Source organism: Polyodon spathula, chromosome 5 (genome assembly GCF_017654505.1).
Source record: "Polyodon spathula isolate WHYD16114869_AA chromosome 5, ASM1765450v1, whole genome shotgun sequence".
Lineage (NCBI taxonomy): Eukaryota > Metazoa > Chordata > Actinopteri > Acipenseriformes > Polyodontidae > Polyodon > Polyodon spathula.
Window position 1 is genome coordinate 26457528 of NC_054538.1, and position 27369 is coordinate 26484896.

The 27369-nt window shown below is 35.0% G+C and overlaps 1 protein-coding gene across 2 annotated transcripts in view; it reads right to left on the reverse strand.

Moving 5' to 3' along the window:
• LOC121315762 (myomesin-2-like) overlaps window positions 1-27369 on the reverse strand; it is a 48665-nt gene that overhangs the window by 11196 nt on the left and 10100 nt on the right. For both annotated transcript variants that reach the window (XM_041250143.1, XM_041250144.1), the window contains exons 3-23: window positions 26304-26447; window positions 24792-24927; window positions 23906-24063; window positions 23512-23604; window positions 22003-22091; window positions 21842-21892; window positions 21405-21569; window positions 15871-16032; window positions 15352-15493; window positions 14784-14983; window positions 14294-14347; window positions 13796-13923; window positions 12870-13053; window positions 9362-9536; window positions 8935-9056; window positions 5739-5926; window positions 5076-5202; window positions 4371-4549; window positions 3940-4054; window positions 706-862; window positions 259-365 (exon numbers count right to left, since the gene is read on the reverse strand). In XM_041250143.1, the coding sequence (XP_041106077.1) occupies window positions 259-365; window positions 706-862; window positions 3940-4054; window positions 4371-4549; window positions 5076-5202; window positions 5739-5926; window positions 8935-9056; window positions 9362-9536; window positions 12870-13053; window positions 13796-13923; window positions 14294-14347; window positions 14784-14983; window positions 15352-15493; window positions 15871-16032; window positions 21405-21569; window positions 21842-21892; window positions 22003-22091; window positions 23512-23604; window positions 23906-24063; window positions 24792-24927; window positions 26304-26447 (2876 nt within the window). The remainder of the gene's footprint in view (window positions 1-258; window positions 366-705; window positions 863-3939; window positions 4055-4370; window positions 4550-5075; window positions 5203-5738; window positions 5927-8934; window positions 9057-9361; window positions 9537-12869; window positions 13054-13795; window positions 13924-14293; window positions 14348-14783; window positions 14984-15351; window positions 15494-15870; window positions 16033-21404; window positions 21570-21841; window positions 21893-22002; window positions 22092-23511; window positions 23605-23905; window positions 24064-24791; window positions 24928-26303; window positions 26448-27369) is intronic.

The window sequence follows — 27369 nt, forward strand, 5'->3', positions numbered from 1 at the left end:
ACGTTAACACAAAATACTTCACAGGTCATTTTGACCTCACCCCAGTAATTAAAGGGATACTTTATATCAACCTTTTTGTTATTGAATTTCTTACCTGTATAATATCCTGTTATGTGTTTTTTCAACCAGAGGGGCTGTGTTTTAAAAGACTGGACTGAGTGTATTTATTTCAGAGCCTGTGTATGTAATGGACTTTACAGGTAACTTAAATAATGAGAATAGTGTGCAAATGTTTCTAATGAGTCACAGGCAACCTGCCTTTCTCTTCCAGCACGTAGCTTGCAGAGACACCTTCGGTGTTAGTGACAGACACAGAATATGTTCCCAGATCTTCTTTATCAAGGTTCTTGAAGACAATTTTAGAGCTGAAAGACATTTTTTTGTTAATTGACAAAATTATCAAAAAGGGGCATAGCAATTAAAATCGCCATTACAATTTCAGTTTGATTACAGCTCCAAAGCAGAACATATTTATTGGTAGATGTCAAAGGTGTCTAAGACCTAACAGAACCTGTTACGAAAAGACAGCACAAAGATCCTATGTGCGTGTAATCATCCCAGTTGCAAGTTCTTTCCTTATATAATTTTTATGCTTGTTATGGTGTAACCGTCACCCTGCAAGCTTTCAAATGTTTATCTTTAGACAACACAGATCTATTTTAATTGTGGGCATTTCAAGCCATGCTTAAAACATGTGCTACTCACTGCTGTCCTTCTGTTTCAATGTTGACCCTGGAGAACTCAGTAATTTCTCCATAGGATTTGCACCAAACAAACTGAGAAATGTCTGTCATTTCATTGCATTCATACTTCAGATAAACGTTGCCTTCTTCATCCACACCAGAAGCAATTTCCAATGTTCCTAAAATATAATTTGTTAATGATTTTTACGTACTCAACAGACCGCCAACAACCTTGTTATCTCATTTATACACCTACGACCCAATAGTTTCAATGGGATAAAAAGGTTCAAACTGGAATAAGATACTATAGTTTGATTTGTATCCATTACATTTGCATTTAAAGGTGGCCAATAGGCATTGCAACCATACAGACAGGCTGTGCAAATATTGCCATTATTTCTACAGGAACATAGGTACAATTTATGTATTAGACTTATTACAATATTACTCAAAATAAGCTTTAGACAAACAACATCTTTGATCATTTATTTTGTTTTAACACTGACAGGTTATGGATGAACTATTTACAGTACGACAAGCTCTACTCTTATGATTATGCATTTCATTATCTGGTCTTTGGTATAGCTGAAATCAAGAGTGAAATTCAAGGTTAAATTAATTTTAATATAAGCATTTCTCAGATATTTAATTCTGTTGTCTGTATTGACATGCTGTGGGGATTGGTTTGTTAACACCGATTCCAGAACTTCAAAGGTTGTTGATAAGGCACAGGCCACAAACTGTGTTAACTCTTTAAAGCTCGCCTTCCAAAATGCTATCTGATCATCTGACCTCCTAAGGTGTCATAAAACTTATCAAGGCAAGCCATAGCTACAGTGCAGTTTTAGCATTATTGTGTTAAAAGTTAGTTAAAATGGTTTAGGAATCATTTTTAATTACATAACTTGTGGACACAAGTTTAATAGTTATTTTAAGTAAGTTTCCCAATAAATTTGAAGTGTTTATTGTGTTTTAAATGAATATTATAAACTAATAACTATTTTTAAAAATTATCCTTTGATTGTATTATGATGTGTTTTTTATGCTTGTAATTATAATTTTGTATAGAGAATTAAACTGAAAGTATTATGCTTCTCCAATAAATGTAACTAAAGTTACATTGAACAGGAGGTTTAAATGATGAACAAAATAGGCGGATACATTCCATTTCTAACACACCCTATTTGTGTGACACGCAACTGTCTATCAAATACTGTGAACCAATGGAAAGAAAGACAAAGACTTGTTTACAGCACAAGGGAACACCTATACATCGTGTTATTTAAACTCAAAACAAGGATTATCACTTTGCTTCTTCTCTTTGGACTCTCTGGACTCTCGCCAGAATTGCTCTTTCTTCAAAACATCTCATCGCTCTCAACTCAAAAGAAGACGCAATGATGTAATTTTCAAAGCTCTCCTTCCGGAATGACAAAAGCTTTTGCCTACAGTACAGACTTCACAGAGATACTACACTGTGCTGCTGCACAACAAATTTCTCCAGAGAGAACGACCGTGTTAAGAAGACTTTATTTTAAACATCGCACCAACAGAATAATTATCAAACTTATATTGTTTACAAGTAACTGAACTGAAGCCATGATATTGATATCATCACAATACATAATGCACGTCTATTCAACTAGATGCTTTACATTGTACCTGCATACTTAGCCAAGTGGAAGCTGGCGCATGATATGTAATGCGTCACTCATGCACATGATGAACTATTAAGACTCATCAAGGATTCATTATGAACATTTAACAATGCATTACTTTTCCTTGAATGTTTTAATTTGTTTCTTCTTTATACATATATTTTTAACTATAAAGCCTAACCTTTATTCTTCTTCCTTTGAGAATATGAATAAATGTAACAATAATTTTGATTGTTAGTTTTGTTTTTGTCTTATAACAAATACACATTTATGATTGATTTGAAATACTTAAACATACATAATATTAATTGTTAATCTCTTTTCATCATGAATCTAGGGATAATTAAGCCAGAATCGCTACCTTTTTTAGGTTTTGTGTTTATTATGGTTAATAATTACATTATGAGCTATAATGGGTATTTTCTTTAATGATAATTGGTTGAGGACACAGTTGTGACATAAACCCTAGATATACAACGTAAATATGCATGACAAGAGGCAGATGCATTTGAAAAAATAAACTAAACTGTACATATCAGTTTGCACCCTGCTTAAACCTACTTCCTATTGGTTTATTTTGTACTATTCCACTTGATAGTTCAACTGACACTGGCCACAAAAGCATGTCTTTAAAATTCAATTAAGGTGTCTTAAATAATTACTTTTGAACCCAAAAATCTGATCCAGATGGGAACAAATGACCTGTGCCTAAGAATAAATAAATACTTTTGGGATACAAGGAATACTGTAGTTTACCAGTGTATAGTAAGGAGGTGTTTAAGTGGAAATGAACTCAGTGTGCATTTCCCGTCATTAATTGTTTTGCCACAAGGCAAAAATGTCCAGTTCAATTTAGACTATTTTGTCAGAGATTACTGAAATGCTTTCAAACATAATAACTGCAATACCTCCAGGGAATTATCTGCAATATTGTCACTGCCTTTTCAATTAGTTTCATAATTTAGATGGAGGATGAGCCTCTAGTACCTTTGGGGATCCCAGCCTCTTGGTTTCACAAATTGTACTAAATGAATGCAAATTTGTATAAATCTAATGAGAATACTGCATTTCTTATTATACCCTACCCCACTTCCTCGCTCTTTCTCTTAATATGTCATTCATGGTAAGGGAGACCTGCAGTACTGCATTCTGTCTCAAGATCTACGCTAAAACATGTGCTTCGATACCAAGCAGTATATCTGATACACCGTAGCATTTACTCCTAGGCACACACACATCGATCTTATCCACATGGCTGTCAAGGACCGAACTTAGCATGAAACCCCAGAGCATCTCAATCTAAAGACGTGCTATCAATAAACTATTGAAATTTAAGGCATTATTATTATTATTATTATTATTATTATTATTATTATTATTATTATTATTATTATTATTTACAGCATTCTTTATTTTGTTTTAGTGAACTGTCTTCAGAGATTTATACACTGAGAAATAACAGCAAGAGGCACATTTGTTCGTAAGATCACAGGACTTAGATTCAAGATCAGCTGTCAATACATGCCTTAAACATATGTTATTTGCAATAGTTTTTTTTCAGTTTTTGCTGTATCTTTTTTCATGGTATTGTACTCTACCTTGTCTAGCCTGGACAAACACAGGTTCAGAAGTATCAGATGGCTTGCCCACACCAGCTGCATTGGCTGCACGAACTCTGAAAACATATGACTTGGCTTCTTCCAGATCGGAAACCTGAAAGTTTGTAAATTATATTTATTACACAGAAGCAATATTTGCATAAACACACATGAAGTCATTTTTTTTTTTTTTTAAATGCATGGCGCATGGCACATAAATGGATGTGTCTCTAAAAGGCCAACCACAGGTGTCATTCTAAACAAATATGTCTTGCACACAGTTTTACAGCCAAATAGTCAAATTAAGTTATCCAAAACTTTTGTGAATATTGGTTTTCCAAGAATGCAAATAAAAAAATAAATTGTAATTATTGTGTTTGTTTGTTTTTTCATGTTTAAAATTTTTTTGTATTATTATTATTGTGTCGTACCTTCAGGTAACGATGATTTACTGCCTTCTCATTCACAGTTTTCCACTCTTCTGAACCCACTTCACAAATATCCACATGGTATCCTGTTACTGCGCTTGCCCCAGTGTATACAGGAGCTTTCCACTGAATCACCAGGGAAGTATTTCGGATCTCACAGAATGACAGATCATAGGATGGTCCTAAATATTTTAAAATAGACTTTACAGCAGTACAAACACATCTTTTTTACAAGTTACATCCCCACCCCCAAAAAATATATATATATTTGGGAGAATTCATCTTGTTCAAAGATTCTCACACTCATTGCTCATGTGTCACTTAAATGTGTGTTTGCAGTGTGTTGTGGATTACTAAAGCTGACCACTAAAGTTGAAGTTCAAGACTGTCATTTAAGTCAAATTGTTACCTGAGTGTACTTGCTAATATAAAGCCACTGACATATATCTATTAACAGCAACTAGAACAGAAGAACAGCTTCTGAACTTGTTTTTTATTAAAAAGTAAGGACATGAAAAGAGAAGCTGCATTGCTTCAAAGAAGATTCTCAGGCCTCAGGCCTTTGAAGAGAATATATGAATACTGAAAAAAAAAAAAAAAAATTCAATTAAAAGTTACCAATATGGGATAGGAAACTGTAGAATTAGAACAAAAATGTGCCTTCCAAGTTATCTACTGAAAAATAAATGCTGAAATACCATACTGTACCTGGTTCTGGCATAACCCACGTCTCACACTTAAAGTAGTCACTTGCATCAGAGGGAAGCCCCACACCAGCTTGGTTGGCAGCTTGAATTCTGAACTCATAAAATGAGCCCTCCTTTAGGTTTTCAGCCTAAATTAAGAAAATAAAACATGGTCAGTTAAACATTTAATGTTTAAGAGACTTGTATTTGTTTCTTTGAAAAATAATGAGTGCTCAAATAAGTACATTTCCTGTTCTAATAAGTTCAATATGTCTATATACTGCAAATAAGGCATAAGTACAGTACACATTGTACGAGGAGATAACAGTCGAGGATTGTAAAACTGGGAGGGAGATGATTGTCTACGACACCAGCTGCATTCTCTAGATATAGCTATTACTGACAAGTTTTTAAGTCTCAATAAGAAGCCTTTGTGACGTCCCTTATATAAAAAGTGGACGGTATCATGAAATCCAGTTGTGGAATCCTAGCTAAAGTTAATTACAGAGCGAGTTCCACTTGCCATATAATAAAACAAATATACACTGTGAAATCATAAATTGTGGATGTTGTGTACAATATACAGTAGTTTTTTGGATAATATACACATTACATTAATAAAAAACACAAATACATAAAAAAAAAAAAAAAAAAAAAAAACTTATTACTGATTACTGGTAACCACCTTGTAAATTCTTTCTTTGATGGGGAACTCATTAGTCCCCTTCCAGTGTAGGTCAGCCACATCATGCTGATCTATGTAGTAAGCAGTGACTTTAGAACCACCAGAATATCGTGGGTACTTCCAGCCTAGGGTCATGGAGTGACCATCACAGGCAAGGAGAGTGATGCCATAAGGAGGAGAAGGGCTTGCTGCAATGTAATACAACACAGTTACTACAGGAAAAATGCATAGACTGCTTTCTGCATTAACAATATTATCGAATGCTCACCAGAGCACTTTTCCTGGAATAATTTGTTTAATGTGCTCAATAATTAAGTGACAAGGCTCATTGAGGGTACAAAGAGAAAATAGTCACCCTAGTCACCCAAGGATTTTATACTACTAAGGGATACTGCTGTCTCCTCATTCACTCAATGAGGAAAATAATTAAACCAGGAAAAGTGTTTCTTTCATTCGTTCTTTGTCGAACTAATGATATTATCGAATGCATACAGGAGTACTTTTACTTGTCTAATTAGTTCACTGTGTCCAAATAATTATGCAATAATTACAGAGCTCACTAAGGATGCAAAGAGATACAAGTATGCATAGTCATTGAACTATCAGGACAGAGAAATAAAATATCTTCAACAGATGAAAAGGGAAGCCAGTGATTATATTGGCTGCCCACATAAGACAATACATGTGTGTCTTTCTTTTAGACTAGTTACAATGTGCCTGGTGCAAAATGGTGTGGTGTCCTGTCCACTGGGGGGCACACCATAACAGTGAACATGCTGTAAGAGTTTCACATTATCTCTGGTAGTTCAATATATACACCACTACATACCATTGTGTTTGACATAACTTATATTGACAGTAAACAATAACAAGACATATTTTTACGTTTATCATGATATGTGTGTGTGTGTGTGTGTGTGTGTGTTATAAATCATTCTAGCCATTTTACATATATTTAACATAAATTGTTTTTGTAATGCAGCACAACCCTGGAAGGGAGTTAGCAATGACATTTGAAACTGCAAAAGTTCCATTAATACATCTAGATACTGACTAATAGTATAACGCAATCTAAACAGTAGTTCATGTCGCATATCCAAGCCAAAAGCATAATTTATGTGCATTAACTTATACTTTTACTTTACTGTGTGAATGGGTAATATGTGATACAATGCTTGGAAGTCATTGTATGTGAGCAGCCTTAATAAAGTTCTAAAGCACCTAAAAAACTCATGACTCCTATTCTCAATTGTGATTGCATACCAACGTTTTACAGTGTGAAAAACAGTGAATACATTATCTTGTTAATCAATTGAAGGCAGATTTACTAAGCTTTTTTTTCCATTGCAAAAGCACCATTTTTTGTCAATAAGAAATAAACAAATTAAGCAATGTTGTAGATTGTATTACAGTACATTCCGGTGGCTCTTTCATTGTGCAGGCCATTGTTTCATTAAAAAAAGCAATTTCCACATTTTAGGCCTGCTTTTCAGTCACATACGTGAACATGCAAAGATGCTTTAAACTGCAAATGTAAAAACGATATATATATATATATATATATATATATATATATATATATATATATATATATATATATATATATATATATATACACACACACACACATACATACATACATACATACATACACACACACACACACACAGCTGCCTTGGGCCACCCCAGTAGTGTGAACGGGGTCTTTGTCATTGTAAACCAGTGGTATAGCCACGGGTGGGCCTGGGTGGGCTGTAGTTTGCACACATACCCACCCAAATCTGTGCCTATGTGAAAGCCAAGTTTAAGTACGTTTATAAAAAAGATAATAATAATAAATGTCAACTGTGCGCCCAGAAGGTGGGTGTTTAAGTTTAAATAGGCTTTTTTTTTTTTTTTTTAATGCTGCAGATTTAGCCAATGAAAGCAAATTAGTCATTGTGATCCAATATTTGGGTGGGATCTTCTTCTCACACAATGAATCATGTGCAGGCCACGTTTGATTGACAGCTTGGGAGGCATTTGAAAGTCTATTGTCCCATACATTTATTTTAATGTGCATTTTTAAAGTAAGTTAGTAGTAGTGCAGCAGTCAACATGGTAAAGCAAATATGCACACTTAAGATTTTAGTTTAGAAGAAAGGGTTGAGTGACTAGGATTAAGACAACTGGTCGAACGCTGACAAATAGATTAAAATTGCTGTCTTTTTCCATCTTAAAAATATTTTTAAGATGGTGTTTGAGTCATACTACAATGACCTAACGAGTCAGTGGCATGTATGATGTTACAATTTATTAATAATTTGAAGGTATCTGTGGTTTTAAAACTTCATAGTTAGTCCAATGTAGTAATAGAAATGTAAAGAAATACAAAATCTTTGTTTTTGTCATTAAGGTTTGCCTTTAACTTAAAAAACTTGAAAATGTTGCTGAATTTGTCACTCAAGATTTTTTTTTAAAAAAATCTGTTTTTGTCTGCTTGTTACGGTTTTTGTAGCCAAACAATATCTTTGTTTAGCTATACCTGAGAAAAATGCAGTGAAAACGAAAGTACCCATATTTAGCTGGAAACGAGGTATTCTCAGCACAGAGAAGACGTTAGTTTTGGTTTGAAGGCAGCAGAACATTAGACTGATTTTTAATTTTTGCTTGACAGACGCCCTTATGCAGGGCAAGTTACAGAGGCAACAATTTGTTACAACATAGATAAGAGATTGCAATACAGCTAAGAAAAAAAGCAATACAGCTTTTTTGTTTAGGGATATTTTTTAGTTTTTTTTGGTCAAATGAAATGGTTTTTGCAATTATTGTGCACAGTGTGTTTGTTTCTGTAGGTTGTATGCATATGTGCTTTGTATTTGTACTGTTACATGCAATTACTGTTATAAACTGCAAAAAATGTTCACCTTGCTTCACTCAGCACCATACATTTTCAGTCTTGGCAACTTTGCTCTGCTCAAACCCCGGGGAGTTATTTGATGTTTTCAGAGTTTTAATTGATTTAAATTATGTTTGTAATGTAAACTATTTCATGTGATGTCAGATCTTTGGTACTTGCCCGTCCACTCGAAGTTGGGTCCCACCCAAATTTCCATTCCTAGCTAAGCCCCTGCTGTAAACTAAACTTGCTTTCTCTACCTGCATCAGAACAAGATTTGAGTGTCAACTACAATCTTCTTTCCAGTACAGTACTTACTAAGAGCAGCTTGCACATTGATGGGGGATGATTCCTGGGATTCCTCACTGAAGCCCACATCGTTTACAGCCTTCACACGGAAGATGAAATTCTGTCCACTGGTCAGGCCATGAACCACAAACCTAAAGAAAAGATTATTATTTTACATGTATCTTTATCTAAATATAATAAGTATTACTGTATTTGATTACAGTCAATTAATACATTTAAAGCAGTTACTCTAGGTACATTAACCACACTGTAGCTACACTGTTTCTACATACATGTACAGTACAGCAACATTTTAAGAATAGGGAAATTAAGTAATATACAGTACGTTCTCAATGTATGGTGTTCATCCTCACAACATGTGTTAAGTAGAAAAGAATAGTAAATGCAGTTTTTGTACCTGTAGTTTTCAAGAGTTTCTGGTTATTAAATAACTTACCTGGTGTGTTTTACTGGTTTGTGGTTGCATGCTTCCCAGTGTTTTGATCCTACTATGCTGGAGTCAATGTAATAGCCAATAAGTCCTTCAGCTTGTTTTGGGGGATCCCACTGCACAACAACAGATGTTTTGGTATTTCTTGTAGCCAGAATGCAACCAGGAGCAGAAGGTGCACCTGTATCAAATACATTTAATTGTTAAATAGGCACACATATTTTATATACAGACACATTATATATGTTTTTCGGATGAACTGAAGAAAGAATAATAAACAAAAATGAAGAGAGAAAAAGGAAAAATAAACACAAGTTTATTATTTTTTTCGCTGCATTAATTTGTGTTAATTATTCTTTCTTTTGTTCCCTTCTATCTCATCTGTTTCTTTGAGCCTGCATGTTCACTGCAAGGACATTTCGTCACTTGATAGCTCTCGATGCTGTCCACTGGCGCATGCGTATTTCGATCACCTCGAGTGAAAGCAGGATATGCATTTGAAAGTAAATTTCATATATTTCTAAGTTTCGTGGAGACAATGGCATTGAGTAAATCTTCCATGAGTAATAAACAAAAGTGTGAGGCTTTAAGCTAGAATGGCAGTCTGTAGGCAAACAACATCAAACATCATTATGAAATAAAACACAACAAATTTTCATCTGAATATCTTCCTGGATCAGACTTAAGCATGCCTCAGTAGTCAGCAGATGCTTCTTTCAGCAAGGCATGTATGGAATGGAAAATCGCTCATGCCAAACGTCCTTATTCAGATGAATGAATCTTTTTATAAAATTGGCATGTTGGTGCGAGACTAAATAATGCATGTTTAAATGTTATATTGTAGGTCTAAAATGAATATCATGCTTACATATCTCAAGTGTCATCATGAGCAGGTACTTTAATCCCTTTCAAAATAAATACAGTGTATTTGTCATCCAGGAAAGCTCTCAAAAGTATTTAATACACGCTGCAGTGTTTTTTTTTTTTTTGTTTGTGTGTTTTATTTTTTAAAACCCAGCACTCAGATGTTCAGGGATACAAAAAGAATCCTTACAAAAATGTATATTTATGTGGTGTTTTTGGTGAAATCAGGGCAATTATCATATTTTGCATCATAATAACTGAATATATTTCATTTAAAGTGTGTAATACATACAGTATAAACAGAAATAATGGAATGCAAATTCAAATGACACATAAACTGTAAGGCTCTGCAATGTTCTCCCTTGTTATTGGGTATTTTGCTGCCATCAAGAGATAACAACTACTGCACAGAGTAAGTGCAAGATTCTGTTATAATATTCAAGAGAATTAAAAAAAAAAATGAACAGTGCTAGTATTCTAAATGTCTTGCTCACGGACATTTCATGTTTTACAGATGTGTCTTGCGGCTCTCGCCATTTTGGAAAATTTTGGTATGTGGCTTGTAGGGTCAGGAAGTTTTACCACCCCTGAATATATATATATATATATATATATATATATATATATATATATATATATATATATATATATATATATATATATATATATATATGTATGCAATAAGGCCTGACAGGGCATCCATATACGTTGAATATATGGATGCCTCAGGGTGTTGTGAGGCACGAGACAAAGTCAAGTGCTTCTAACCCCCAAAAAGTCTGTATGTTCAACGTGTACGGACGCCCTGAAAGGGCTTACTGCATTTGTAATCCAGATAAAACAGTGGATTTAAAAAAGAAAAAAAAAGCGTAAATCATGTTTAGGGGGAAAACATATTTGTTTTCTTTATTAAATATCCTTACGCCAATAAAGTAATCCCATGTATAACTTTGAACTACACACTTAAACTGAGTACATTAATTTCATTAAAATATGTGAAAGAAATTGCCTTTGAAAAGGTATATCAGGGGGCAGAGTTGAGATGTCACTGAGTTATTTAATTTCTTCCTTTCACTCAGTGCAGACATACAGTTTGAACAGAACAGACAGGAGGAATAAAAACACATTCAACGACGTCTCGGATTTCTGTAATTATTCAAGGTCTGTGTCAGAAAGGGGTGGATAATGTGCGTAAGTGTCTTTTTGTGTTTTTCTTTAGCCTTTACAAACTGTTAAAAATATATTATTTTGAAGTGACAAAGGTTGGGGTGAGTGAGTATTTATTTCTGTTTTTCTCTCTTTCAGTTCATTTAATTGTTCTTCATCTAAATCAGCATGTCTACTTACTGCTTTGTGATTTTTTGTAGGTAATTGGTCACTCAGTTTCATAGTTACAGCTGTACATCTGTAACTGTAAGTGAGTAACAGGATGGCTACCAGTACTTTAAGTTCTATGAGGCAGCGTAGTGTTTTAGAATATGTAACAAGGCTCCAATTGTGATGTTCATCCAAAACACAGACAGATGGAACCTTGCTCGACCAATCACAATGTTTTACATTCCATTACCAGCCCTGGATTATAATTAAGCAATAAGGCACGGTGCCTACAACAAACCAAGAAGTGTCAATTCCAGCACATGCCCTCAAGTGCCTTATTGTATTTATAAAATGGATTCATAAACGTTTTATATATAAAAAAAAAGAGAAATCTATATTCTTTCTAAAGATGTATTAACATTTTGAGGTATAACTTTCCACAACAGAAAATAGTGCCTGTGAAATACTATCAAGCAGCTACTATCATGTATTATGCACTTTCCACTGTATTTAGTGTACTATTTCATGTATTATGCTACTATCATGTATTATGTATCTTCCACTGTATTTAATGTATTATGCATTGTTTTTTTTTTTTTTTTTTTTTTTTTATTATATATCATTTTTATGGATGGATTTTCTTGTTTTTACTGCATCTTGTAAACCCCTTTATGATGGTGGTCCACTATGAAAGGCGCTATATAAAATAAAGATTGATTGATATTCAAGTAAAGCATTTTTTAAATAAAGACTTTAAATAACTATAAAAACCTTGCTTAAATGTGTTTCAGTTCATTTTTAGATCTGTTATCTGAATAAAATGAACCAAAAGGATCTTATATAATTTGTTCTGTGGCTTATCGCACTGAAGTGGCGTAGTCGCTCTACATCTTGTGATATTTTAGAATTAGGCAGGAGTGTGCTGCTTGTGCAGTGTCTGTACACTCCCGTGACTGGGGAGGCGTTGCAGACATTTAGCTAAAACTAAACTTGTAAATACTGTAAAGGTGTTAGTTCTGTTACTTATATGCATGTTAATGCCATGGCTCATGCGCACCCGTAGTTAACTCAACACCTTGGATAAGTCAACACTAAAATGGTATCCCCATGGGGTGTGGAGTTAACCGAGGTTGTCTGTATTATATCTAATGAGCAACACTAGGTATTTCATATATGTGATTGCAGTATTGATTCTTTCCTGCAATTTATTCTATAGACAGCATGTTCAGGAAATGTACCATACTGGCATGCAACAGGATAGAAAAGGATACATTTACTGAAATCCAATAGGCTGCAGCACATTGAGCAAATAAAATATTAACATGAATATTACCATAGAGCTCCTGAAGTTGAATAGGTGCTGTAGGCTCGGACGCATTACTGATACCAAACTTATTAACAGCGAGCACACGGAAAAGGTATTGCTTTCCCTCTGCCAAGTCAAATACAGCATATCGAGGAGATCTCACAGGAATCTCAGAGTTAATTCTTTGCCAGTTTCCACTACCAACCATGGACTGAAAGAAACAATTGCAAGGTGATTCAGAGTTGCAATAACCCCTCCCTCCCTAGATGTAGACTAAAGACATAGTACAAATGAAGTGACGACCAGAAACGAGGCTGAATATCTGAGGTAACTTCATTAGTAGTTAATAGGGTTTAAGCAGGTTTTCTATGACACCTTTATGGCATTAAAATAATTTCCTAGAACTAGATAATGCCTGAGATATTGTTTTATTATTAGTGCAAATAGTAATTTTATGTTATAAAATAATGACCATGAGTTTTATAATTAGTTGCACGTTATGTATTGCTGTGTTTATTATTATTGTTTTTTTGTTTTTTTTTACAGTTTTTTTTAAATAAAACCTTTATAGATGCATTACTATGATTTTAAACAGATCATCAAACAATGCATTTGCCTTTGCTAAAACAGTGTCAGATTTATATGCATTTATAATATAGTTTCACATTTCAGATCCTCCAGATAATTAAATCAAATATGAATTAAAAACACTATTGTATACACTTCATTATATAAAATCGATTTGTACTGAGTGTTTCTTTTGTTTTTATAACAATGTATTATTTATTTTTTATACATGTCTTTCTTTCTTAACATAAACCCAGTTTGACATTGACAAATCTGTTTCTGCAGTGTTGAACAGTACATACATCCATAAAACCAAAATATAATCTACTTTTCAGCCAGCGTGTTGACGTGATTCATTGTGAAACTCAGAGGAAGGGGTTAAATACCTGCTCAATGTAGTACATCAATGATTCCCTGCCACGTGGAGCAGGTGGTTCCCAGCTGAGCACAACATATATTTTGCTTGTCTCTGAAGCATGTACATTGGTGACAGGCCCTGGGATCTTTGCATCACCTACAGGATTAATATATCACTGTGTTAATAGGAAGTTTAGTGTGGATTAGCAATTCCATGGCAGATAAATACTGATTTGTGTGTTTCAATACCACAGAACTGTTAGGGCACTAAGTTTTCTTGGGTACACTTCAAAGAACTGTAAGTACATGTTGTTATACTGTATTTACCGTTCATTAATATTTAAAACATGCACTTGGCACACAATTACAGTTTGTGATTGTGAGTATGTACTGTGTTGTGTATATATGTCATACTGTTGCATGTATTTACTTCTTAGTACTTAAATGTATTCAGCAAATGTTTATACATAATGTTGTTGATTCTGTTAAAATGCATATTATGGTAAACAATATGAAACACACATTACCTTCCAGTTCATCTTGACCCATCACAGTTTGTTTTCCTCTTTCCAGATGAATGACTGTTCAGATAAAAGCACAGCACATTGATAATATAAGCACAGAAAACAGCTGTGCAAATGTACTGTTGCATATGCACAGGCTATCAGGTAGTCGTGTTAGGTATCTGGATAGCAACCCAGCTACAATTTAGTAGCCATACCAAGATACAGAGACAGTAACCCATACCTGTGAGTGTCATATAAAAAACACAAATATACTTAAATGTTGATTGATGATGAAAACATGATTTATAAAGTGTATTAAACAATCCCATAGTCTCCAAAAAACAGGTGATCTGTGCACTTCACATTTCCAGACAGTTTTTTTTGTTTGTTTGTTTGTTGTTTTTTTTTTTAGAAATGCTAAAACAAATGTAATATATTCAATGATCGACTTTTAAACTTTTGTTGGGTGTTTTATAGCTATGATTGGAATATTCTCCCTGTGTATTCTTACCTTGCAGTCTAGCCAAGTCAGCAGGATCAAGGGCTGCTACAGCTTCAGAAACTCTGGAAGGCCTGCTGATGCCTTTATTGTTCACTGCCCTCACCCGGTAAATATATGAGCGCCCTTCAATTAAACCATGAACTGGGTATTTACAGATTTTAATGGGCGAGTCATTGCACTGAATCCAATTTTCAGTTCCAACTTCACATCTGCAAAACACAATTTTAAAAATACAAATAACTAGAAGAAAAACTGTATTTAGTTAATGTATAGCTGTTGTCTAATAATCAGTTCAGCTGTGACTCAATGTAAGTTATCTTGAACACTGAATTAATATATAGCTGATCTGAAAATGTTTCATGTTATGGGATTTTTTTTTTAAAAATATAATGATATTTTGTATTGTAAAAAAAAAAAAAGGTATTTAATTTGATGCTGATCATACTTTAAAGCTTACTGCATTGGAATGCATACATCATACAATGTTGTCAAAGGAATTGAAATAGGCTTTTGCATAAGAACGGATCAATGCAATATATATTTCATATTTAAAATGCAATTCTGTGAAAGAAATTACCTATCAAGAAAGTATCCAGTGACTGGGCTCTCACTAGTGATATTTGGTGGTTTCCAGGATACAATGGCATAATCTTTGTTAGCATCATGGATTTTAACACTCATAGGAGCTCCAGGGGCTCCAGCTACTGTTGATTCAGCATCTGTAATATATAAAACAAATACATGTTAAGTTACTGGGGTATTCCCAGCAGAACAGCCAACAGACCTGTCTGGATGATGGAAGGGATAGTGAGTGAGTATCAATTTGTAATGATATGAAGTTTCTAAAACTTCCAATATGAATTTCAGTAACCAGAATATTTACTTATGTCTACATAATACATATATTTATTAATGTATTTAGTTCTCGCATATTTTTTAAACAAATAACAACAACAATACTATTATTACTACTACTACGACTAATAATAATAATAATAATAATAATAATAAAATAATAATAATAATAATAATAATAATAATAATAATATCATTTAATTTGAAAAAAAAAGTACAATATTAAAAAAAGGTTTTATACCTCTTACAAATATGTAGGCGCTGTGCTGAGAATTTCCACCCTTGGTAACCATGCGCAATGTGTACAAGCCCTCATCATCCTTATTAAGATGAGTCAGAGTCAATCTAGCAACACCAGCTCCGAACTTCATTTCTGCCCATTTTGATTCCTTGATACGAACATCTGAAGAAAAAAAAAAACTCTTACTTTGTTGTACACCCAAACAAGTAGGATACCCAGTAAATATTACTGCTCTAGTTAACACAGCCTTTGCTAAGACAGAAATAATTGGATCATTACACAGTTTTTGTTCAAGTTCCCCACATCTGTTTGCAGCAGTGTGCATTTTACAAATTAAAATAAAAACTGGGCAGTCTAATGTTTTATTTTAAACAGTATAAGGTAGATTATTGCAGACAGATGTTGTGGATGTGGAACAATAAAACATGTTTACATTAGGTAGTATAATTAGTAAGATTAATGTTAGTCAAGGTCTATGAAACCTATTTGAAGCATATTTAAAAAGTGTTTACTCCATTTTTTTTTAAGGTGAAAAAGAACTCTTCATTAAAAATAAATAAATAAATAAATAGAATTTGTTTCAATGATTTGTGCAATTCATGGCTCTTGACAAGCTGGCCGATGTAAAGAAGGGATTAATATGGACTGAAGTTGCCAGAGGGACTACAAGGGAGTTTGCTTTACAGGATTTAATAAATGGAAGACCCAGGAGTATTATTGGACATGGAGTAAGAACATTAAATAAGCTGTAGAGCTATTAAAGTCAAGGGACTTGTGAGGCCTGTTTTTTGTATTCCTTACTTGAGAAAATGATCTTTCTTTTTATTTTTCTCTATCTGGCTTAAATGCTGACAGTGTGGGTCTAACTTATGAAGAGGTAATTGGGATACCCAACTAATTAGTAGGTATTTGTACCCTTCACTCACAGTTCCTGTCTGGCTTCAGTGATGGCATTCCAATTAACTGTGAGAGATGGCAACCCTAGAGCAATTATAAAGATGTGCTTATGTGAGAATGTGTCTGTTTCAGCAGGGAAAGAACAATTAAGGCAATAACAGAACAAAATTAGTTCCTGGCTGCGTGAAGGATGGTGGGAGGGAATTATCCCCAGGGAAAGGGCTGACGTTAGACGAAAAGGGAGGTAGACAGGTTCATGAATATGCATAAGCAGGGCCAATGTTTTTATATATATATATATATATATATATATATATATATATATATATATATATATATATATATATACAGTACTGTGCAAAAGTTTTAGGCAGGTGTGAAAAAATTCTGTAAAGTAAGAATGCTTTCAAAAATAGACATGTTAATAGTTTATATTTATCAATTAACAAAATGCAAAGTGAGTGAACAGAAGAAAAATCTACATCAAATCAATATTTGGTGTGACCACCCTTTGCCTTCAAAACAGCATCAATTCTAGGTACACTTGCACACAGTTTTTGAAGGAACTCGGCAGGTAGGTTGGCCCAAACATCTTGGAGAACTAACCACAGTTCTTCTGTGGATTTAGGCAGCCTCAGTTGCTTCTCTCTCTTCATGTAATCCCAGACAGACTCGATGATGTTGAGATCAGGGCTCTGTGGGGGCCATACCATCACTTCCAGGACTCCTTGTTCTTCTTTACGCTGAAGATAGATCTTAATGACTTTCGCTGTATGTTTGGGGTTGTTGTCATGCTGCAGAATAAATTTGGGGCCAATCAGATGCCTCCCTGATGGTATTGCATGATGGATAAGTATCTGCCTGTACTTCTCAGCATTGAGGAGACCATTAATTCTGACCAAATCCCCAACTCCATTTGCAGAAATGCAGCCCCAAACTTGCAAGGAACCTCCACCATGCTTCACTGTTGCCTGCAGACACTCATTCGTGTACCGCTCTCCAGCCCTTCGGTGAACAAACTGCCTTCTGCTACAGCCAAATATTTCAAATTTTGACTCATCAGTCCAGAGCACCTGCTGCCATTTTTCTGCACCCCAGTTCCTGTGTTTTCGTGCATAGTTGAGTCGCTTGGCCTTGTTTCCACGTCAGAGGTATGGCTTTTTGGCCGCAAGTCTTCCATGAAGGCCACTTCTGACCAGACTTCTCCGGACAGTAGATGGGTGTACCAGGGTCCCACTGTTTTCTGCCAATTCTGAGCTGATGGCACTGCTGGACATCTTCCGATTGCGAAGGGAAGTAAGCATGATGTGTCTTTCATCTGCTGCAGTAAGTTTCCTTGGCCGACCACTGCGTCTACGGTCCTCAACGTTGCCCGTTTCTTTGTGCTTCTTCAAAAGAGCTTGGACAGCACATCTGGAAACCCCTGTCTGCCTTGAAATTTCTGCCTGGGAGAGACCTTGCTGATGCAGTATAACTACCTTGTGTCTTGTTGCTGTGCTCAGTCTTGCCATGGTGTATGACTTTTGACAGTAAACTGTCTTCAGCAACCTCACCTTGTTAGCTGAGTTTGGCTGTTCCTCACCCAGTTTTATTCCTCCTACACAGCTGTTTCTGTTTCAGTTAATGATTGTGTTTCAACCTACATATTGAATTGATGATCATTAGCACCTGTTTGGTATAATTGTTTAATCATACACCTGACTATATGCCTACAAAATCCCTGACTTTGTGCAAGTGTACCTAGAAGAATTGATGCTGTTTTGAAGGCAAAGGGTGGTCACACCAAATATGGATTTGATTTAGATTTTTCTTCTGTTCACTCACTTTGCATTTTGTTAATTGATAAATATAATCTATTAACATGTCTATTTTTGAAAGCATTCTTACTTTATAGCATTTTTTCACACCTGCCTAAAACTTTTGCACAGTACTGTGTATATATATATAATATATATATATATATATATATATATATTATATATATATATATATATATATATATATATATATATATATATATATATATATATATATATATACTGATATATATCTACAATATCTAAACAGTATGATATGTGACAGTATGCATCAGAACAACATTTGTTTTACCAAGCCGTACTGCGTTGGAGGAGCAGGGACTAGGACCTGCGATCAAGTCACGTGCCAGTTTTATCAGTTGTGCTACGACGTATGGAGCACCATTTGTGCAGAACTATCTAGCCATTAATTTGTCAATTCGTTTGTCAATTAACTTGTCCAGTTGTCCACCAATTCATCCATAAATTAGTCAATTCATACAGTAATTCATTAACGTATTTGTTAATTCATCTAATTAATGAATTTGTCAATTTGTCAATTCATTAATACGAAAGGCGGTACATATTTCAGTTTGAAACGTTTGCCAGGCGCTTGACCTGCAAATTTTCAATCAACCAGACAAACTTCCCAACAAACAGACAAACTTCCAACCTTCAATCTTGTACTGTGCCGAAAACACTGCAACCTTTCTAGCCAATTGGAAGACACACTAATATTTTAACCAATGAAAATCCAGCCTCACTCAAAACTGCTTCAGCCGATAATATTGCAGTTTATTAGTAAGGGCATTTCAAAAGATATTCTATTTAACAACATACTCGACTCTGCTGGTTTTCAATGGAAACTTTCTTCTCATTGTATGAAAAGCATTGTGGTACATATAGAGAGTTTGGCAAAAAAAATTATATGGAGAGTCAATGGAGGTGTAAGAAATTTTGTTGTTTGTTGGGAAGTTTGCAGGGAAGTTTGTCTGGTTGATAGGAAATTTATAGGTCAAGCACTGAGCAAATGCTTCACACTAAAGTCTGTACAGCCTTTCTATTAATGAATTGACAAATTAATTAAGATTTCCATTACATGAGAGTAGATGTTAAAACTTCATGTTGATTTGAACTCGGCTCTCCCAAGTTCAAATCAGCACCAACCAAAATGGGTGGAGATCCATCTGCATATCCAACCATTTGTGTTTCTTTCCATCTGTTGATGTAGATATCCTTCTGCCTGGTGTTGATGGCTGAAGTGTAATGCTGGCTCCAGGGATCAGCCATACTTTGCCTTCCTAGCGCATCAGCACACATTAAGGCTGTGATGCTGGCTCTAGGTATCAACAACAGTGCAGTCTCCCCAGCGCATCAGCATGACAACTGTCTGGATTGTGTAGTAGGGTACATCTCTGGGGTCTTCAAGTGGGCACCTTCTATCCTTGGTGTTTCATCGACTAGCCCACGACACCTCTAGAGGGCTCAACAGTGTTTCTGGCGTCCCAGCATCACCCCCCTCCATCCCCCACTCAGCTCAGCCCAGCTTACTTACCTGTACATCAGCGTTGCTTTCTTTCTATTGTGCTTGAGATCTCCATCCAGAATCTTTCTGTCTCAACCACAATCATTTGCTGGTCCTTTCTGCTGCTTCAGATAAGTTCTTCACTGTGTGACGCAACACTTGGCCACTGAACCTGACATCTCTGAGAAACCAGTTTGTAGAGTGTGCCAAAAATCCTCGACAACCCACATCCACTGGCTAAACTTGGACTCTCTATCCTCGCTGTTCCGCTTCAGCAGCTTGTTGAGTATATCAAAGTTTCTTCCTTTCATACACCTCATCCACAGCATCTTCCCATGGCACTGTTAACTCTACCAGATGAACAAGGCTTGCTGATCCAGACAACAAGACAATGTCTGGTCGAAGGTTAGTGGTGGCAATCCCAGGTGGAAAAATAAGCCGTTGATCAACATCTGCCAGCATCTTCCAGTCCCTAGCAGCTTCCAGTTGTCCTGGGTGAGGCTTGGTTTTAACACCTTTTCTTGGTGGTTGCTCTCTTGGAGGAATATTGTATTTTGTGTGTAATGTTTTGATGGAACTGGTGGCAACTTATTGGTCAGGTTACGCTGGTCTTCCAATGCTAAAGCCAAACATCGCAACACCTGGTCATGCTGCCAAGTAAACCGTCCTTGACTAAGACCCACCTTACACCTTGTCAAAATGTGCCTTAATGTTGCAGGTGATGAACACAAAGGATATGAGAGATCCTCACCCACCCAGAGGTTTAGGTTCTGTGGTGATGGGAGAACATCATATGTTGATCTGATGAGAAACCTGATCCTGCTCTATTCCATTAAATAATTATTACACAAATTAACAAATAAGTTTATGAATTACTTTTTGAAAAGACGAATTTATGGACGAACTTCTGGACAAACAGACCAATTCATGAATTGACAAACAAACTGACAAATTAACGTCTGGATAATTTTGGCACAAATGGCGCTCCATAGCGACACAAACGTGACACAGATCAGAACTGTAAATGTCTGACAAAGCAGCACTTATGGAAATATAAGAGGGATGCTGCAAAGCAGAAGCAGAATATTCAAATTGGAGGCCCCCAGAATTATAACAACCCCAGGCTCCCATTAAACTTAATCTGGCCCTGTGCATAAAAAACATGTTTTCTCTTTCAAAAACTTGAAATTCTTATTTCCACCAGAGCTCAATCCTTACAAATCAAATGACATCCTAAAGCAAACTTGTACTCTGTAATTATTAACCCTTTTTTTTGAGAACTTTTAAATTATATTAATTTGAAAATGCTTCCTTACCATCTCTGTACCACTGAGCATCTGCCTGGAGATTGGTCAGTTCAGGTGCAATCACCATTTTGCAGACCAGAGTAAGAGTGTCTCCTTCAGTGCCGAAGGTCACATCAAACTTCTCCAGAAACACGATATCAATTTTAGAGTAAGTTATTTCAGGCAGCACAGGAACTTAAGGAGAAGGAATGATAATTTGTTAATTCACATGCCAAACAGTTAGCTTACTATTACTTAAAAAATAAAATTAAATAAAAGTAAAATGTTAGGTGGATAATCAAAAAGTTTTTTTTTTTTACTAAGAATGAAGTACCTGTATAACCTTGGATGTCTCCCTCTCATGTAATAAAATGAGAGGAAATCCAACCAACAACTGCATAGACATAGATTCAGTTCAATATGTCTCTGTTAAACTATGTGATTCTGATTTTATAGCAAACACTTACGCTGGACTGGCAGCATCACCGAGTGGTAAGGCTCTTCATCAACTCGGAGCCCTATAAAGCAGTAAGAGCTTTTTCATTAACAAGGAAGGTATCCATAAGTATAGAAAAAAGAATGATGCCAATAAATCATGTTTACTTTACAAATACCCAGAAATACCTACTTTTGACAATCACTGAAGCATTAGTAGATATCTGTCCATGGACATTAGTTGCAATTGCAGTGTACTGAGCAGTATCACGAACTTCACATCTGAGATTAAACAAATAAAACAATGTTTCCTAGTTTGCAATCAATTTTCAATAAGGAGCAATACAAAAAAGGAAAACAAGACTTGTCCTGTACTGTTTGTATGTAATGGGAAGGAGCCCAAAGGTGATTGCTAAAGTGATATGGATGCTAAATACAGCTATACAATTGTTACAAAAAAAGTGACCAAGGATGCTAAATAGCAACACAAAGCCTTGACATCTTATACAGTGTTATCAGTTTGCCTCAGTATTTTCTGGTAGAACTTCCCAGATTAAAGGACAATTTCCATGTCACTCAAACCTGGTGCTGCTGAAACTATACCAAAAATAGATACATTTTAAGTGATACATGACAACTTTTTTATTATTTTAATTTTAGAATGTCGTTGTTAACTTTAAAGTATTTAAATGCCTAAAACGGGTCTTCAAATAGTTCTGGATTAATTTCCCTTTTTTGAAGTTGTTTTGTGCTTCAAGTGGAACATGGTATTTTTACACACCTTGCAGCTGATTCCAGCTGATTCACAACTGACCTACTGACAAGGTGGCAGCCAAGATATTGCAAGCTGTTTTTGGAGGACATGGATCAGATGACTTGGTATGAGCAGCTGGAGACTCTTGAAGAGTAAGTCCATTCAGTGTATTTTTCTACAAAAGAAAACCTTAACCATAACCTTGGATTGGGAATTGAAAGTGGAATTTCCTTATATAGTCATATATATATATTATATATATATATATATATATATATATATATATATATATATATATATATACATTAGATATATATTATATATAAACATAAACAAGTCTTGGTATTTTTTTAAAATGTTGACAAACTTTATGAAAACAATATTTTTTAGGGGTTGCCTATGCAAAGCGGTCTTTTGGGCACACACAGTATTCCACAGGCTATATTTCTGGCCAGGAGTATTTGACTGTGTATGAAAGGTCATCGGTACCAGTTCTGGACTACATTTGAGTAAATTATACAGGTTAAGTCTGGGATCTGGGTTTGTAGAAGTAATGACAATTAGCAGTGTGATAAAGCAGGGATGACCCATCCCCAGGGAAGAGGGAGTCAAACTAAACTCTACATAGTTATGGAGCCGCTTAAATACAATTGCCACCTGGTTTAAAACAGAGCTCTCACTCTCTCTGTCTCTCTGTCTCTCTCTCTCTCTCTCTCTCTCTCTCTCTCTTATATATATCTCTCTATATATATATATATATATATATATATATATATATATATATATATATAGTATATATATACTGCATCAGTGTCTTATTTTACTTGCTACACTCATTTTGAGTATGTAAAGTACAGCATGTAGTATGTGGATATTAGGAGATACAGTGGCCAAGGTTTGAATTTGCAGGGTTTGGGTTAGGATCGCTCATGCATTTGAACAACCCACCTGTGAATTTCCAGGCTGTGCACTCCATATTTACTCTCAATTCTGTACTTTCCTGGTTCACTTGTTAGATCAATTATAACATTGTCTTTAAGCCTGCAAAATATTTGTAAAAGTAAAATGTAATCAAATTCTAGAGACTATTGACAGCAATGGTAAAACACAAAAAATGCAAACATTATAAGTGGATTTCAATATTCAGCTGTTCTAGGTCTATTCAATAGAGTTAATAAGTGGAGGAAAGGGCAATTGAAGAACTTCCATGCATTGGCCATTCTGTATAAATATGTCTAATTCTAAATTGAATTTCATAAGTTTCATGTGTTTATGCTCTATATCAACGCTGTAGTTTTACTGAAATTCTTCTTGAGAATAATTGCAAATAGATAAGGCTTACCATTTAACAATAGGTTTAGGGTATCCTTCAACAGTGCAGAATAGTTTCAGTGGTGCCTTCTCCCAAACAGTTTGGGTCCTCAGTCTTAAGAGGAATTCAGGGGCACGGATCATGCATTCCTCATAAACCTGCCTCTCTAAAGCCATCTTTTCTTCAACCTAATTGGTAGTGAAAAGGAAAAAAACAATCATATATCACGTTCTATCAAGTGAACACCCCTGGGCATAACTGATAGTTAAGTATGGCTGGTGTAATGGGAGTGCGTGAAAATAAATACATTACGGCATATTGCGGTATTTTGACATTATGGATATCCCCCATCACAGCAATTCTTCACACAGCTCAGGTGACCTAAAGTTTCAATGGGAATCCTCTGATCCCACGATCGCAGATTCTTCTCTTTCACCCAGGAACTCAAGAGTGGATGTCAGCAAGGTACCGACCTCTGGAGGACAAAGGTCAGTCCTGTAGGAATCCACTTTTGAGCTCACTGTGCACCTAGCTAGCAGGGTTTGCTGTAGCATGATGAGGAGAAACAGTCCCTGGCAGTTTTGCCTCCCTAACCCACGGCTGTACCAGAGCCAATATGATGCTCCCTTCAGAATCCCCAGCAAAGAACAGCGACTTTGCACAACCAGGAAGAGAACCATCAGTGTATGACCCTGCACTCAGGGACGCCAAAACTCTTACATTTTAGGGTTTTCCATATACAAAATGCTACATTTGCGGAATGTTTCCTAGTACACAAAGTCACCCCTCTAGTGAAAAGGTCAGCGAATAATACTATTTGGCTGAAAAATAATGCTAACTAAATAATAAAATATTAATTACATTTAACTTCCTGTTTACTAACTGATATTATCACCTATTTAAACTTGATAGTTACCACTCTTTGAATATCAAGTTTGTCCACTTGGTGTCTCGTGGCTTCCCAAGCCTCACGGACTTCATGCTCCAAAACTGACAACTCATTGCCAAAATGCACCACCTTACGTTGGTATTCCTCTTGTTCTGCTACAATTCTGTAAGCATAAACAAAGAGTGTGATCAGAGAGTTATCCCCTCGTATTTTCAATATGACTTCATGGATTAATGGTTTTAGGGTTTTATGCTATTTAACACTAATAATATTATCTCATTATTATAAATCAAGAATATTTTCTCCCTGGTTAAAAAGTAATGATATTTCCTTTTTAAGACGGAAGTATATTAATATGTAAAGCTGTATTTATGTATTTTCTTTGTTCATACCATTCAAAGAAATATCAAATGGTAGAGTTAATTTGAAAAATAATTATTTCTGCTTATTTATAGGATGTATCCTCTCAACAATACTGTATAGAGTATACATGCTTTGCTTTTCCAGTTCCAAAGCTTTAATATCAGCTATGAAAACCAGATCCAAAGGACCTGATCCATAACATCATTTACTAACTGCAGGGGCCATTTTTTCAAAATGTCTAATCTGGATAACAGTGATCCGGATTTTGTAATCCTATATTTTGTCATTGAAATTACTTTAAAATAAATAAATAAATAAATAAATAATTGCAATTATTTGTAATCTGGATGCATATAATCCAGCAGTGACATTTTCTGAAATGATCCTGATAAATGTAAAATCTCAATCAGAGATATAGGATTACAAAACCCGTATCTCTGTTATCACGATTCGAAGTTTTGAAAAACCAACCCCTGGTGATCCATAAAACAACACCTTGCTTTTTACACAGAAATTGAGAAGAAATCTAATTAAGATATTTAGTAAATAATCATAAAATGTGAAGCATTTACAAAGGTAATGCCTGGTTACAAACTTGTTAACCTGCAGGTGGTTTATCAGTCGTTGTGGTTACATGCTTAACATAACTTTAGGTCCTAAAATGTTATGAGTAGAATAAAAACATATAAATATAGAAAAAAAGGCTAATTAACAATGTTTAAAGCAAACAAATATGAGCTATTTCCTTTAAAAATGCAATACTTGTAGTAGTTATCTGAGAGAGGGTTAGAATTCCTCATCATCTTTCTTGTGGATGCATTGTTTAAAATAGTCCAGGATAGACCAATGGTAGGTATTGTTTAATTAGTCGAATTTCTGCAAAAGGTTTTCATTGCAGAGTTTGTATTTTTTTTCTTCAATTGACAGTCTTTATGTTTTCACTTAAATTAGGTTTGTTAACAGTTTGTGTTAGGGCTACTCTGCTTGAACATTATAAATCCTAATGTGATGTCACTCTGCCATCTCAAACAAACTATCTAGTAAAGTTTACATTATCTGACACAAAGAAATTTCAGATGGCTGTATCACATTGATATCAGAGTCTACTAAATATATTATATATTAACAACATGATAGGCATGTACACCTAGTAAGTATAGATTATGTAAACCAAACCTGTTAGGAAAAGGAGGCACAGTGCGTTCCACTGTTTCTTCATCAGGAGCAAAACAAAGACTCTTGGAATGGGGGCTAACCCTAAGAGATCTGGATCCCACTGCTTGAGCTGATTTCAATGTTCTGGATTTTGAAGAGGAAGCTCTACATTTGAAATAAAAGCAGTAAACCAGTAACTACCAGACAGTTAAAACTTAAAATAAATGCTGCTATATAAGTTACCAAGCTTTGAGAACAAATCCCTTTGAATGGAGCTTTTCAATTAAGATGGCAAAAGTTAAAATGAAAATGTGCTGTTTAATGATGACCTTGCATGTTTTCTCATGTGTGTTCAAAAAGCTTTATCACATAGGAGGCTGTCCTACGAATTGAGCTTCTGATATACAAGTGATTAAATTCGAGGCTCTTAGCGGGTTTTAATTGAAAAGACTACAAAGGCAATCTGCAATCCTTGGTAACAGCAAGTACAGCTATGGCCAAAAGTTTTGCATCGCCCTATAGAATTAACTAATTTTACTTTATAAAGTCAAATGAAATCTGCTGAATAATGTTACGTTAACATATTGAATTACATATTGCTTTGTAGTTTTTCCAGATACTTAACAAAAAATTAAAAAATATGACATTTCAAAATTTGAAAACGTTTCACTGTGCCTTAAAAGCAATGTCCAACAGGCAGTATTTAACAGGTGGATCAATCTCCACAATATACAGGTAACACGCCACATAACGGATCCGCACACCGAGGAAAAAAGCATGCCAACTCTAAATTCATTGAAAAATGACGATGGTCATTTGGCCGAAATGTCTGCACTTTGTACTTTTTGCACAGTATGCCCATTGTATTATAGCCTGTCATTAATAAATACAGCCTGCTGTTTTTCATTGAATTTAGCATTGGCATACATTTCAAAATCTAACATGAGTTACTTTACTACTATTATGGCTTCCAGTAGACTTTTGCTACATCATTTTGTAGTTTCTTTGGTTACATGATTTTTTTTTGTTTTTTTTTTTTTTTAAACAAAAAATGTTAAATAAACAAAATATCTAAATTATATATATA